This window comes from Zonotrichia leucophrys, chromosome 1 (genome assembly GCF_028769735.1).
Source record: "Zonotrichia leucophrys gambelii isolate GWCS_2022_RI chromosome 1, RI_Zleu_2.0, whole genome shotgun sequence".
Classification (NCBI taxonomy): Eukaryota; Metazoa; Chordata; class Aves; order Passeriformes; family Passerellidae; genus Zonotrichia; species Zonotrichia leucophrys.
Genome location: NC_088169.1, coordinates 100,199,599 through 100,215,922, shown reverse-complemented (window position 1 = coordinate 100,215,922; position 16,324 = coordinate 100,199,599). Strand labels below are relative to the sequence as shown.

Sequence of the window (16,324 nt, the reverse complement as noted above, 5' to 3'; positions counted from 1 at the left end):
TTACCTGTGTGCTGAGCCCTGCATGACTCACAGGCATTTATTCTTAATATAAACCCCTTCCTTTAGAAATGAAAGAAAAACCAGAATCTTTTAACAGAGTGAGCTTGTTGACCCTCTTGCAGTGGGTCATAATACTGCAAGTATTACGCTGGCAAAGTTCTACTGATTTACTAGATGGGTGTAAGCTTTGATTGTGTCTGGCCCACTGTGAAACAACAGCCTCAGGTCAAGAAAGATGCCTACATTATGTGTGTGCATCTAGATATGCTGCTGTATTGTTGGAACTTCTTGACTAGATCTTACCAGATCCTGTACAGAGAGGAGCCAGAAAATTGGAGGAGATATGAAATCATATTTTTTAAGTATCTTTTTGTGTCATCATTGACAACAATGATGCTTGTGCAAATCTTGTTATAATCTAGTAGCATTTTCTTATCCACACTGGAGCTGACAGTAGCACAAAAATACCCCAAACCACTGGGCTTCTTTAATCCCTGGGGATTAAAGTACTTTTAAATGACAAAAAACTACTGTGAAAGTAAATTAAGCTGGAAATGCAGGATTATCACACAATGGAGGAAAGAAATCAAACCAACCGGTAACGGTGTCATTATCTGGTTTTTCCCAATCCAATATGACAAAGGATGGACAGCCCTCTACAGTCACCACCGTGAGGTTGGTTGGAGGATTCTGGGGAGGACGAGTGGGTTCTTCCTTGCTGCCAACTTCTTCTTGGGGAAAATGCTCAAGAGAGCTTGTGATGGAGCAAGGCACATCATCATCTTTCTTCATGTACTTGACATGGGGAGCTAAGAACAATACAGGAAAGAGCTGTCATTCAATAGAGTGTTTTAAAAACTGGCAGTGCCACTTCACCTGGTGCACAACATCCATCTCAGTACATCAAGCAAAGTCTGCACAAGTGAAACACAAAGCTTTCAGTTTTCAGAATAAACCCCATATATTCAATATTAAGCTGCTTGTTCTCATTTTTGTTTGTTTGTTTTGGATTTTATGTTTTTGTTGTTTGTTTTTTGTTTTTTGCTTGTTTTTAAAAATTTACTTATTATTGTTTGACCTGGAGTCTGCACTGCTTCACTCTCTGGCACCACTGATGAAATGGCACTCTAAAGATATTAGCAGGTAATACACACTCTTTGAAAGAATTTAAATCTGTCACAAAATTTAAAAAATTAACTTTATTTCTTCTATAGTAAAATGAGACTATAATTCTACTTGCAGATTCTGAGGGGTATGCTAATACAAAGACATGCACCTGTTTCACCAGAAGGAGCAACAACTTTGGTCCGGAAAATGCTGGTTTCTACTGCAGCTCTTACATCTGCCACTAAAGTGACACAGAATCAAATAAAATGTTGGCTTTTGAATAACTAAATAAGATAATTTGATGCAAGATAGCTCAGACTTCACATGCTCCCTGAAATAAAAATACCATAGCAATGAATATCCTACCTTGGTACCTTGGTTTTCCTGAAGAATCTGTTTCTGATGTAGGACTTGAGCTGAAGACTGTTGCATCAACTGTAGAAAACACAGTTATAATTTGCAATAAATACAAAGTTTAAGTGTTAGAAGTGAATCATTTCACAGTTCCTTTGGCATTTTAAATAATTGTAAGAATAGATAAATGGTAGACATTTGCTAGCAGATCTGGCTCTTCATTTTAGGTATTTTTTCTGTGATGCTGTGTAAACCCTGTACTTACCTGCCAGTACAGCCAGCCATAATCAAAATGACAGATTTAATGACTGCAGCTGGATTCAATTAATGTAATATATGTAAAATACTTTTTAGACCATTGTCTTGCATTTGCTTTAGTTTAATTTTTTGGTAAGGAAGAAGAAGGTCAGCCATGGAAAAAGGAGGTTTTTGCACTGTGCTGGCTGTTTAGCTTGGAGTTTTTTTGATATTCCTGGGATATATAGAACTATTACATTGGCACAGTAACTTCTCTAAAAATTACAATAAGGAAATAAAAAAAATTTCTGTCTTCAGAGTGTACAACTACCACAAAATTTGAAGGGAATTGAAAGCAAATGTAGTGGTGAACAGAAATGTGCTAAAGCAGTCAGGATTCATGATACAATGTTGTATTAATCAGCCACTACACTGAACATGATGCAAATACTACAATGGACCTCAACAGATAAAACACAATACCTTCCCAAGAAGCATTTATAAATAAATCTAGCATCCAGCATGCTTTTCTGGGCACTGTGGGTCACGGTGAGTTCATGAGCATTGTAAGGAGACAAGAATTTAAGTATTACTATAAATCCAGGAAAATTAGAAGCAGCACCATTCATGGCAATATACCAAGAACTGCACATTTGGGCCCAAAAATTCTAAGCACATCCTCCTCCAAAGCCATTACTGTATGTCACCTTGAAAAGACCTCTGAATTTGTAATCAACTCCCAGTTTTATAAAGGGCAAATTACCCTCTGACTACTATGACTGCACTACTACAATTTTTTCAGTTTAAATGGTAGCAGTTTGATCAAATAAAGGAGACTATCACATCTATGATGAGCATTGTCAGTCACTGACAAATAACATGTTGAATTTATGTCCTGGGAAAATTGAAACATCCAGGTAAAGAAGTGCCTTGTCCAATCTCTGCACAGCTTTAAATGGCCACAGAGCAGTACTGAAAGCCTGCTAAGCTTGAATGGATTTCTAGGAAGATGGAAGCCTTGTCATGTTCTCAATTACCAAGACAAGAAGCGAGCTAGATCTCAGTCAAATCAGAAAAGCCAAAGGCATAAAAGAAATCAGAATCACTCCAGACAGAATACTTTTAATGTTAAATATACACTGCATCAATAAAGTTCAGGGAAGGGAAGCAAAGGAAAAATAGAAACCTTAATGTTAATTACAATAAAAAAAAAAAAAAGAAAAGAAAAAAAGTAAGAAAATAAAAAATAAAAAAGAAGAAACCAGAACTGTTTTTAACATGCTTACCATAGTACTCTGGAGTTGCAAAAGCTGTTGGTGTCTTATATAATGTTCCTGTCCTCACAGGTGGTGTTGGTCCAGCAGGCTTAGCTACAGTGACAGATGGAGGGACTTGTAGCAACAAGACATTCAGCATTTGAAGGAGTCAAACAGCTTTCTCATTTTCTAAGAGAACTCAGTTTGTGACAACTGCTTCATGAAACAAGTATTTTCATTCAAATCCTAGTAATCCCTCAGCTGGATTCAGGAAACTTCTGAACTGTGCTGGTTGCAAACATAACCTAATCCTGAAACCCAGTAAGAAATTTCTTTGCTACTTTGAGGTTGTTTGGAGGACTTTAGTTGTCTAGAATATAACCTGGTTTAATGCACAGAACCATCCTACACAGACTGGTAAAAGGATGCAAAATGACCAGCTCTGACATTGCTGTTCCTTGAAGAAAGAGCACATTTCTTCCTGAGTTGCAAGGCACAATAGCTGAAGTCAGCAACTGAAACTTGGAGATTCTTCCCTCAAATATAGGTAAGATTAATTGCTGCTCTCAATACAGCACAGACATAAGTGGTGCTGGAACATTTCTAATGATAAACACCAAGTCCTTAATTGTGGTCTGCATTAAGAGTTTAACCACAGAACAGTACTGGAGCTTACACTAAATGAAATTAAGATATACCTCAAATGAAAGCAAAGAAAAGGCAGTCAAGTCCAGCATTTTCAACATTTATAGCACTATATCACTCAAGAAGAAAAGTTTTCTTGCTAAACTAATTTCTGTAGTAGGTTCCATAAGTCTGGACAGAAACTAACTGATAGAGACAATATTATCACCTATAATTAGACAACTATTTAAAAAAAAGTATTTCAGATTATGTGACACTGCTGTTATTCTTCAGCTGTTACCACCTAATAAAGAAAACAGGTTTCTAAGAGGCAAACAATCCATGGTAAAGGTCTTGATTTCTTGCATAATGGCTGTAAAAGACAAGAATTAAATTCATAAAACATGCAGATACTCCCCGATAACCATGATAAGACAGTGAAATCTCAACTCTGAAGAGTCAAGGACTACATAATGTAGTTACTTCCCCATAATATACGATACAGAATGTGGCAACTGAAGGCAGAACTCTGGAGAGCCAAGTTTAAGGCAACAAAAATCCCTACTTTCCACTAATTTTCTTAATGAAGTGGAAATCTGAAATATTCTCACTAGAGTTCAGTTTCACAAAGTTTCTGGAACTCTCATTTCCATTTCTTTTTACCCATTCAGGAGACTTAATGTCTGCATAGAAACCTTTCCATAATATCCACTGGATGAGTTAGAAAGATGCAAGTAAGGAATTAATCACAGTGTTAATGAGAAATAGGACAGAATTCTGACAGGAAAAATCCAAGAAGAACATTAGGCAAATTTTTCCTGTTGGTACAGTGGAACTGTCTCTCTCTCCAGGGAACCAGAAGAAACAAAATTACAATGTTTAAAACTAAGCTGGATGAAACACCAGGAAACACAGAAGAAGGAAAATCTACTGTCCCCACAAGGAAGAACCAGATCATTTAAGCAATTTATTCCATCTTGAAAGCCTAGGAAGGTATGGTAAATACTGACTACCACATAACCTGGCCTCCACTGTCAGGAAAAATTGAAAATTTTGTTGAAATTTCAAAACACTGGTAAATTAATTAGACACTTACTGGAGCAAATTAGTATAGATCCCAATACAAGCAAAAGAAAATATATCAGGTTTAAGACTGATGAGATCTTCTGTTTTCTGGGAACTATTACTAAGGAAACACCACCCAACAACAACGAGTACAGACACAGTATTTCAATCTTGGCTCTGCTGATGAATAAATATATACATTGTCTCATCCATCCTGGAAATTCTTGCTACTCATCTGCCACACAAAATACTAAAGTATTATTTAGGTCTTTAGTACCTTAATAGCAGATAAAGCCCCACATGAAATAAACAAACAAACAAAAAATAAAACACCAACAAAAAAACCCCAACAAAACAACCCACAATAGGAAACCCAGTAGAGCTGTATATTCATATATAGCTGTATATTCTAATATATAAAGACCTTTGTACCTCCAAGGAACTACAGAGATCAATATGAAGAGGAAAAAAGCTGTCATGATGTTAAGCTTAAGGAGATGATAGTTTATGACTATGTGGAATAACGTTAGCCTAAGGATTCTTATATAGAATCCACTGCCAGAACATCCATGTGGATACTGAATACCTGCTTTAGTATTAACTTAAAATAAACTAGGAAAGGCGAAATTTTCTATGTCCTCTTAAACCAATACTGAGAAGCCAGAGTACTTTAGCACAATAATCAAACTAAACTCTGCACATGAAACAACTCAGTTGCTCTACTTCCCAGTATATCTAATAGACTCCCAGTGCAGTCAGTCGTCTGGGTCCCTATTAGCTCATTTTTGCAGTGGTTAATGGATGTACCATATATATATATATATATATGAGCAATTCCATAACAAATAACCAGTTAACAAATAACTAGGCATTGAAGCACAATAGTCAACATCTCCCATCCAACATGCACATTAAATCGAAAAAAAATTATATTAGCAGACAAGAAACATTCTTAAGGTTGATCTTAAAGGATGACTTGGAGTGTGCTATTTTGCTTTCAGCTTCCTTACTAGGTGTGATTTTGATATAACTAGGTTAGGGAAAAACAAAGAAACAAGGTTTTTGCAAGAAGAAAAAAACCACAAGACCTGTATGTTCCAAAAGACTAGTTGCTATAGATATCACAGATCAAAGAAATCTATGCTATAGAAGTCTCCTATTCCCTGCTAGCCAGTATTATCTCACACACAATAAATGATTATGTTGAAAAGGCTGAAATACCTGGACTGCCTGGTTTACCAGTGACGGTGTTAGGAGGCAGAGGTTTCCTTCTCATTGGTGTAGGTCTGGCAGGAGGAATAGGAGGGTGCTGAGGGCCAGGTGGTAGAGTCACTGAATGACATACAAGACAGCATTATTAATTATTTAACATCAAATTCCATCAAATCAGAAACACACTAGAAGTTCTATTCTGACTTCTGAAGTAATGTTTCATGTCTGATTTAATATCAAAAGTGGAAAGGCGACATTATGAGATGATCTGAGTTGTATTTTCAGCCTTAAATCTCACAGAACTGTGTGCCATGAAGTTTTTAAAAAAGTTTACACTGAAAAAATGTAATTCCTTTGAGATTTTGCACAAGTGTTTCAGTGACTCACTTTCTGTGTAGTTACTCATTTTTGTTGACAGTAATTTTTGGCATTCAAATGGATACATCTTCACACAACAAACACCACCTCAACGTGCTAGGAAACATCTTCAGTATCCTACTCACAAAATTTCTGACCTCTTGTACTTTCTGACTAATACAACTGGCCACCCTCAGCTTGAAGCAAAATATATAAGAAAATGAAATTATCATTAGGAACACCTTATTCTATGTCATTCAAAACTGAAACAAGTTACTGTCACCTCATACAATGACACAACTAAAGACAATTACTGTTGTTGAAATTTCTGAAGCACCCAACTTGGTTATTTCAATGTGCAGCTCCAGCCACTACCCATTACATTTATCTGATAATTTCTTTTGACAGTGAGGTCTAAAAGGAAAACCTAAGCCCCTTAGTTCATACTTACAAATCCTTTTACTGTACTTTCCAGAAAATTATGAAGGATTTTATTATGCAAAGGAAAGGCAAAGATTTTTGTTCCACTATTCACCTTTGCCCTTCTTTCCTTAAGAAAATCCAGGAGATATGTGCAACACTTTTATGTAACAAAAGCCTTTTTGTACCTAAAAGGAGAAAATCCTCAAGAGTAGTATAATTCTCATAAGGCTGCCAATGTCAACAACTCTGCAAGTTGCCTGATACTGAATTACTGGCTCCATAAGGTACCTCAGGTCCTGTGTATCAGACCTTGGCTCACCCTATAAATAGAGAGACTGTGGGCGAGAGGGGAGCAGATCCAAAGGCTCATTTAGGAGAGCTTTTTTGGAAATAATTACAATATGCAACCAGGAATATCTCCATGTCTCTCTCTTCTCTTTTCCTTTTTGGACTCTTGTAGTCACTTATAAAACAGTGGATTTATTTTTTTTTAAATTGCTCAGATCAAGACAGAAAATAATGCTCTATCTAATTTAGGAGGATGTAGTGGTTTTGAAAATAGCATTCGTAGGTTTCATAGTAATTCTTAATTTCCAGATGGAGATGAAAAAAATATGCTTAAGGCCAGAAAAAACAGAATAAATTTTTGTATATATGTCATCATATCCTAAATATTACTATATGGTAGTATTCATCATTACTTTTCCCCCTGCTCATAATTACAGAAGGGATTGTCCAAAGTATTTATGAAGTAAAAATGTGCAAGTATTGACTTGCCAGTGGTTTCTATCATATTTTCTGAGCAGCACAACTACAACAGTTGCAGGCAAACTAAAACATCGCATTCAGAGTACTGGGTCACAATTGAATCTACTGTAGTGTAGATACTCTGGAAAAACAAGAGTTCCTACTTTTCCCTTCTGCTACTTCCAACAATGATTTGGGTGCTGGTCCATGATGTTACAAAATTTAATTATCAGTGTGTGGAGACTGAACTTGTAAACTAGGATGCACAACAGAATTTAGGGATTTCACGAGTGTAGATTCTTGTAATGACAACAACATGGTGAAATGTCCTTATTTAAATAATCTCTAGGCTTCTTTATGGACTGGGAGTCCTTAACTAAGACTCTGTTGATGAAAGAGAAGGATGAACAGCCTCTTAGGGCAGATATCTTTATTGGTGGCATAGACAATGGGAATGGGTGCACCCTCAGCAGTTCTGTGGATGACACCAAGCTGGTTGTGCAGTGGACATTGGAGGGAAGGATCCCATCCAGATGACCCTGGCAGGTTGAGCAGTGGCCAATGCAAACCTCCTGAAGTCCATCATGGCCAAGCACAAAATCCAGCTCCTGGATTGGGTGCAATCACCAGTCTCAGTGCTGGCTAGATGAGAGATTATAAACAGCCGTGCCCTGCAGGTATGGACTTGAGGATATGGGTGAATAAGAGTAAACCTTACAAGCCTTGTATTATACATGAAAAACTAGAGACAAACCAGCAATGTGGGCTTCCAGCCCAGAAAGCCATTTGTATCCTGGGCTGCACCAGAAGGAGTGCGGCCAGCAGGGCAGGGGAGATGATTCTACCCCTCTGCTGCAGTGCTGCATCCAACTTTGGGGTCTCCAGTAAAACAACAACACAGACCTGTTAGAACAAGTCCATGGAAGGGCCACAAAATCCATCAGAGAGCTGGAGCTCTTCAGCTATGAAGAAACCCAGAGAGTTGGGGTTGTTTAGTGAAGAGAAGAGAAGGCACCAGAGAGACTTTAGTGCAACCTGCAGTACTTCAAGAGGGCTTGTGAGAGAAATGGTTTCTAACAGTGGTAGGAGACAAGGAGAGACAGTTTTAAACTGTTTAAAGGGTAGATTTATATTAGATATTAATATATACTGGAAGAGTTGGTTTAGATTAGATTTTAGGAAGAAATTCTTTACTGTGAGGGTGGTGAGGCACTGGAATAGGTTGCCCAGAGAAATTGTGGCTGCCCCATCCCTGGCACTGTTCAAGGCCAGGTTGGATGGGGCTTGGAGCAGCCTGGTTTGGTGGGAGGTGTCCCTCCCAAGGCAGGTGGGGTGGAACTCTTTGATCTTTAAGCGTTCCTTCTTACCCAAACCATTTTACAATTCCATGAATTTTGATATACATGTTAAGGCCACATGAAGAGAGATGAGACTCCAGTTATACAAGAAAATTATGAAACAGTAGTAGCTAATTTCACAACCATACCAAACTGCCTTTTATGACTACAGTTCAAGGTACTGACTGATCTCAAAGCTCTAAAAGCTTAACTTTAGACATCAGATGTCATCAAACAAGTAAAAGTTGGTCTTAATGTCTCCTCAAATCTATGTGCATAAAAAACCTTTAAGTCTCTGCAAATCACAAGTTGGATTTACTTAAGGAAACACCACTGCCTGACATTCAGTAACAAAAAGTGCAGAGTATCAACCTTGTTTTGAGTTTACACTTTGCCTTCAGCTGCTACTGATAGTACATCAGACTAGATTTAATCTTTGCAAAGTACAGTGGTCAGACTGAATAAACTAAAAAATGATAAAACATCAGAACCTGGCCATCAAGATAGGCTCTTATATTTGTAGAGGTAAATTAGGTGCAAAGGAAATGCAACGGAGATTAGGAACACGCAGCAGTTTATAAAATGGTGTTTTAAAATCCAGTAACCTGTTCTCAAAGAAGAAGAAGCTACCTAAAAAGAATATCTGCAGCTGAGTAGTAAATCCAAGAGTAAAACAAAATATTTCATTTTCAGTTAGTTTCTATGTCAGAAAAAACCACAGCTAAAGCAAATTTTGTGCTTGATTATGCTTATGAAACAGAGAAATTCTTTACACATCAGGGTACTTACCTGTTGTATGTATGTTTCAGTTAAAATATTTTGATTGTTTTGAAAACACAATTGCAAGACTTGCCAGAAGAGTAAACTTTACAAGTCTTGTATTATATATGTAAAAAACCCTGTAACTTGATTTACTCTACATTTTTATTTTCCTTCAAGCCTAACGTTCTAATTTTCCCAACAATCCCAATATTCAATGAAACTTCCTCATACGTGGGAGTACAAGTTGGTTCTGCTTTTACCTGATTCTCCTTTGCTATGTGGAAAATATTAGCATTAAAAAAATCAGCGCTTACAGTATTGTAGCTGTTAGATCATAAGGATACAGCTCTGGTGGTGAAGTTCAACCATATGTAGTGACTAAGCATATGTAAATGACTATGCTGTGGCTATAAATTATTATTATTTTTATCTCTTTTAGTAGAATCCTGAAGCCACAAGAATGTGTATTGATGAGGATGATTATGAATTATTTTTTCTTCTCAGTGGAGGTGCTTTGTGTGCAGAAAAGGCGGTGTTTTTATTGTTAATAACAACTGTTAAAAATTGCTCTATTGTTTACTTTTATTAACCTTACCAGGAATTGGCCTTTGCCAGGTGTCAACATATTCTGGAGGTCTTTTGACATCTATGTCAATTGGTCTGGCAGTAGCCTCAGGTGTATAAAAGTCATCTGTGAAAATAAAAAAAAAGAAATAAGAATCTACAGTGTGGCACCAAGTAATGGTATATTTGTATATTGAATATGTTCAAACTCAGGTGATATCACATGCAAAACCAACACAAGTCTCATCTGTGTTTTTACTGATAACTTGGTGATATCCATTATCTTCTTATTCAGGTAAGTGGAAAGTGACCTGGTTCTACAAAGTCTTCACTTTAATTTTAAACATTCCTCAAATAAAATATATTTGGAAAGAGAAAATTAATAAGATGAATAGGTAACAGATGAGCTAAACCAAGATTTTTTGTGGAAAAATGAGTTGAGAGAACATTCCAGTTTTTCAGTGTAAGGAGTAAAATGTCCATTGATTCTTACAAAGGGCAAAGTTCTCCTTCTCCCCATTATATGATCTCTGGTCATCCTTCATATTAAATGGTTAGAGCAATTCTGGACCAAATTATTCACCATGTTTGGAGTACAGGAGACAAAGTATACACAATATCCAGTCTGCATATAAGAGAAAGTCCTACTTAAAAGTTATATAAACCCATTTTTAAAAAAGTAAGTGGCATTAAAAGATCAACACAACTCCTGGTGCAGAACAACTGTGTCACATGCTGGTATTTACAGGACAGCCAGAATAGTAAGCTAATATCCTGTCTCTACATAAAGTAAGTATATTTGCTTTATAAGACTGTAAATACAGGAAAGCAAGAAGATGCATTGCAACGTCATCATGTTTGTGGGAAAACCCTCCTGCATCCTTGCTAAGAATGTAAGACAAAAAAACCCTAAAGTTTGTCATATTTAAAAAAAAATAAATCCCAATATTACTTTAATTATCAAATTCCAACCCTGTTCCAACATGATCTAATCATTTCAGCTAAAGATTTCATAGATTTATAATCTGGACCTCAATTTATTTTGATATTTCACTAGTATTTTAGTGGTATGAAGCAGAAAATTTTTCAATTACTTTACTATTTGACCATTTTGTTGCATATTCATTACAAATCCATAGTCCATACATGATAAATAATTTACTGAAGATTAAAGTAAGCTGGGAGTAAGACTTGCAGAAAGCTGGGAAATGGACACAGGTGACCTGGTCCCTGTGTCTAAAATATTTGAACACATCATATGGTTTTATATAATTGCAATTTTTCTTCAGGTAATTAAAAAGATTAATTAAATCTTCAGCTATACAAAGCACCAGAGTGATAATCAATGTTTCATGTGAATGCTGTTCAAGGAAGAAAAGGCATGAGAAGACCAGCACCAGCCTTAAAAAGAATAAAAATAATCTTGTACATCATGAGGTATAGTTAGAGCAAGTTTAGTTCCTCAGCTCACCTTTAAGTGAACATATCAACAAAATGTGGTTGCACATTGACTTTTTCACAGTAAATCACCCAAGTGTGTATTACAAGTCTAAATTATTTGTGCATGCTACAGTCTCTACAGAAAACCAATCTCTATTCTGCTTCTTAGAATCTAATTTAGATTCATAATCTTTTCTGAGTTATGTCAGCTGAGAACAACCAAAATATTGCACATGTTCTAGTTGGAAGAAGTAATTTTGTTTTCTTTTCAGAAATATGCACTGCTGTTCTGACATCGGTAAAGCAGTAATGAAAAATAAGTAAAAGTTTCAAACCACAATACCTTCAAGCTGACAAAATCTCCTATTTTGAGTATTTCAAGTTACATAAAAGTTTGTGTTTTCACAGAGGTACCTGCATAACCAAAGTTTGCTGTATTTGTTGTAGCATTTGCCTAACTCTACCTAATGTAACTTGCTTATTAAAAGCACTTATCACACTCACCCAAACTTTTAGCCAGAATTTAGAATAGACCTATTACTTGCGTATGTCTTTGTGTCTTCTTTTAATTCTATATTTTTTCCTGGTAAGACTCACGGGGTCTGGAACACCTTAAAGCAACCTCTCCTAGTTCTGATGTCTTTAATTGTAGGAATACTATTAGGAGGGTGGATCATTTAAAGGGAAATAATGAAAAAAGCCCCCTTGATAAAATAAACTGAAATACCTTTATACTTGAGTTCCTCTGGAACTTGGCCATACACACACAGTTTAAAAAATAAAAAGAAAACAGAACAAAAAGTTAATGGTCATTTTAATGAAAACCATGTATGCCTCCCTTTCACAAGGGAAATAGAAATGTTGCTCAAAGTTTGTTTGCTGACATTTGTCAGAAAGCTCAGTAGATCAGGAGCAGTATTTACATGGTTAGGATTAAATTAAAAAGCAACCCAGTAAGGTAAGTTACATACACCAACATGAAAAGCCATCTGAATGAAATGGCATTCTAGAGAAAATGGCTAAAACATGACAAAAACCTAAAAGGAATGCCAGCCATGAGGAAGCAATCCCTGGCTCTTTTCCGCAGTGCAGTTTACCACCTGGCACTGCAGCTGGCCCCGAGCCTGAGAAGCCTGCCAGGAAACCAGCCACAACCCCATGTGCTGGTGCTGGAAAAAACAAATTCCACTGCTTATCACCTGCAGCTGCCAACCCTCCCTGCATGGGGTGAAACATCTTTGCACTGAGGCTAACAAGCCCAGTCAGGAGCAAGAAATGGAGTACAATCAACAGCAGTGCCAGTCCAGCAAGGAATTAAAAGATCCAAACTGGTGTCCAAATAACGGAATATCCAAGAATAAGTGATGAAATGTCTAAAGGTAAGTCTGAAAACATATTGTTACACATAGAGAGGATATTCCTAACAGCCCACTTAAAAATTCTGATCATCTTAGGTCAAAAGTTCAGGATTTTGATAAGCCAACCATAGAAAAGAATGAAAATGTGTCAATGAGCTGTTGTGGCAGTGGGGTTGGAGGTACAAAGAAGTGGGCAGGAGATAACAAAGGCCTTTGGTATTTTGGATACTTTGACTTAAAGGGCTTAATTGGCAGCACCAAAATTTAGCTAAGAGATATCTACAGAATGTTTCTTTAACTTAGAGAAAAAATGTACTTATTTAATTTGGCAGTGGAAACCACTACTGGTTTTCAGGAGAATTCTAAAAGAAGGTACTTATTTACCAGTGAGTACACATAGCGTGCCCAGTAATTAATAGTTTTGTGGTGACTTCTGACACCATGTACCACAATGAAACTCTAGCTCTTCCTGGCAACAGGCACTACCATAAAGACATGGAAATAGTAACAAATGATGGGCACACTAAGAGGGCCACTCACAATGTGATTGCTTAAAACAATACTTTAGCAACTTAAACCAGCATTAACACATAAAACTCCATGTAGCAGTTTACTACTATTATGTTTATACTACTGATTTAATTAGCATGTATTAATTTTTGCTGGTGTTTTTAATAACCTACCAATACCTCTGCTGAGGTTATGACTACAGGGGAGAAGATAAAAGCTCAATGTGCTCTGTAATGTAATTGTGTGTTTGTGCATAATTTCATAATGTGATCATTCCTGGAGACCTGAGTGCACTCTCCTATTCCAGTAATCAAACATAAGAAAGCTCACTTCTATAAGGTAATTTCCAGTGCTAGTTAGCAACAAAACCTTTTTAACCCACAACTACTGAAATCAGGCAATTAATGCTTTAACTGGCTCTGATGTCCTGGAATTTGATGGCCTTATTTAATTTACCAGAAGGACCATGAAAGGTCAAAGAACTTGTACCTCTAGTGAAGGCATTCACTCCATATGTAATACAGAAATGTATGCCATACTCTAAACAGGTTAAATTTAATTCAATTTAAATATACAACCATCTCTGCTGAATTTTTAGAATGTTAGAAATGTTACCATTTCTAACAACATGGCGGGCTTGTGAAAATGTACAGGAATGAGTTGCTCAAGGCATTCTATGATCAGCAACAGGTATTAAATTGCCAAATATTGCAGAAAGAAACATTACACAGGCAAAAATTTTTAGAATAGATGGAATGTCCCTCAGGCTATCCTAATCTAGCTAGCATCGAGATAGTAACAGGAGCCAGCAATAGTATGGGACAATAGAACTTTTAGTGGGTGGTCATCTAAACATTTGCCTTGAATATGTACATTATTTATTTATTTATTTATTATTTTAAACTTGCATTGTTTAAAATATATATTTCATTAACCAATCGTTGTATAAAAAATAAATTCCCAATGCTATTTGTATCGATGTAATAAATCAATGCTCTATGACATGAAAAAAAAATGGATTCATTATGAATTAACACTGAAAATATTATGTTGATTGGATGGAAAAATCAAGTCCAACTGAAAAAAAGATAAATTATTTTTCCCCCAAGCAGACATAAATTTCTAATAAATCTTTGTGGTTAGGGACATTTGCTATCTTTTGGTTAAGGATGTGTAAATTGAAGCTCTCACTGTCGTCTGCCATCCACCAACATGGAATTTTGTGGTGCTGAAGTATCCAGGCATGAATACTGCACAGTCCAAACACTGCATGGTCTGAGTGTGAGCAGGTCTGATGTGAACACACCATGGGCACAGGCAGTAACTAGAGAGATACTTGGCTTTAAGGCTTCCCTACCAAGCCTCCTGACTTGGACTCAAACAAATGGGTGATCTTTTCCAATGAAGCATTTTCCAGTATTTATTGCGGATCTGACATCTAGAAAACATTAGTAAAGAGTAGCCACACAGTAATAAACCTGTAAATTTACACAGACTGAGTGCCAATATAATTTCATAGTCACCCTCAGGAATTGTATGACAAGATCAGTAGAAACACATGCACTCTGAAGAATTAAATTTATTCTAGAATAAAACACAGTGAGATATTTTGCAGGGCTCAAGAGTTGGGCAAATCACATTCCAGTCTTTTATTGATAAATTAAAAAAACCCACCCCAAAACCCAGAACTCTACCTGCTGTTGGCATAATCCACTTTGGCAGTCCAGGTGCTCTTGTTCTGAGTGGCGGTAGTGTGGTTCTACTAAAAGCTGTGAGAGAGTTTAAAAAGAAGAAAAGGAAAAAGAAGGAAAAAAGAAAGAATTTCCATGAGAGGGGTACCCAACAGATTTCTATGTGATGCCAAGAATTCCACACTAGAGAAGAAGTAACATCTGCTGTGATGACACACATAGTTTTGGTTTAATTTCTTTTTTCTTTTTTTTCTGATTTGGAAATGCTTTACCACTAGAATTATTAATTGATTGAAAAATATCCCCCTTTTTCCCTCCCAGCAATACTTAAAATTCCACTAAGAATAGATAAAATTAATTAACTATTTAATCTCCTCCCCATCCCAGACTGAATAAACAATTATTACCAGGTCTGGTCTGTGGTTTATCCGTAGGCTGCGGTCTTGCAGAAGTGAGACGAGTTTTATGAGGTGCTAAAAGAAATAAGGTCCTGTTTCAATGCTGTGTGTAACAGAACAGGGACAGTGCAGTGCAATTTGCCAGACAAAAAGGTCCATGCACCAATGTGATACAGCAAAATGGACACATGAGAGTTCTATGAGTTCTAATCCAAAATGCATGTGGAAAATGCTAGTTTCTTTAGTGGCCAGATGGCTCCATCATGCAGTCTGACCAGTTACATTCATATGTAGGTTTAGGAAAAAGATGTAAAATATTTACAGCCAGTTACCCAACTGTATATGGATACAGAGTTAGCTCTGCAAGGTATCCATGGCCTTAAGACATTTAATTAGGTTCTGTAAAAAACAAACAAACAAAAAACCTCAAAATAAAACACCGAACTGAACCCCCCCAAACCAAAGACTTAGATAAAACTATGAAACATTAAAATATTGCTGAGAAAACAACTGGGAGCATTCAATGCAGACACTGTGCAGGGCAGCTGCAGAACAGTGTCATCAGCAAGGCTGAAATCAGAAGCCCTCAACCTTTTTTATTGTTGCCTTTCACTTGCAAAATAATTTTGATACTCTAGATGTTATGGGATCTGTGGAAGCTGAAAGCACAAGCAATAGTCACTGTTATCTTGTGCCCAATTAGCAACGTCAGTAAATCAGGTTTTTTAAAGTAGAGCTGGTTATTTGATAGTCAAGACAAATAAATGTTCGACCCATAACCCTTAATCCAGCCTCTCCAAAGCATCAGAGAAAATACAGGCCAGAACACATTGCTCATTTTTAACATTTAGATTGGGGAAGTTTTACAGATTTTGATTTTGT

At 36.6% G+C, this 16,324-nt stretch overlaps 1 protein-coding gene across 20 annotated transcripts in view; it reads right to left on the bottom strand.

The window, feature by feature from the left end:
* The window catches only part of ABI3BP (ABI family member 3 binding protein), a 173,591-nt gene that overhangs the window by 19,563 nt on the left and 137,704 nt on the right, over positions 1-16,324 (bottom strand). For all 20 annotated transcript variants that reach the window (XM_064725451.1, XM_064725461.1, XM_064725363.1 and 17 more), the window contains 7 exons: positions 15,452-15,517; positions 15,048-15,122; positions 10,077-10,172; positions 5,865-5,975; positions 2,985-3,068; positions 1,474-1,542; positions 597-809 (listed from right to left, as the gene is read on the bottom strand). In XM_064725451.1, coding sequence (XP_064581521.1) covers positions 597-809; positions 1,474-1,542; positions 2,985-3,068; positions 5,865-5,975; positions 10,077-10,172; positions 15,048-15,122; positions 15,452-15,517 — 714 coding nt within the window. The remainder of the gene's footprint in view (positions 1-596; positions 810-1,473; positions 1,543-2,984; positions 3,069-5,864; positions 5,976-10,076; positions 10,173-15,047; positions 15,123-15,451; positions 15,518-16,324) is intronic.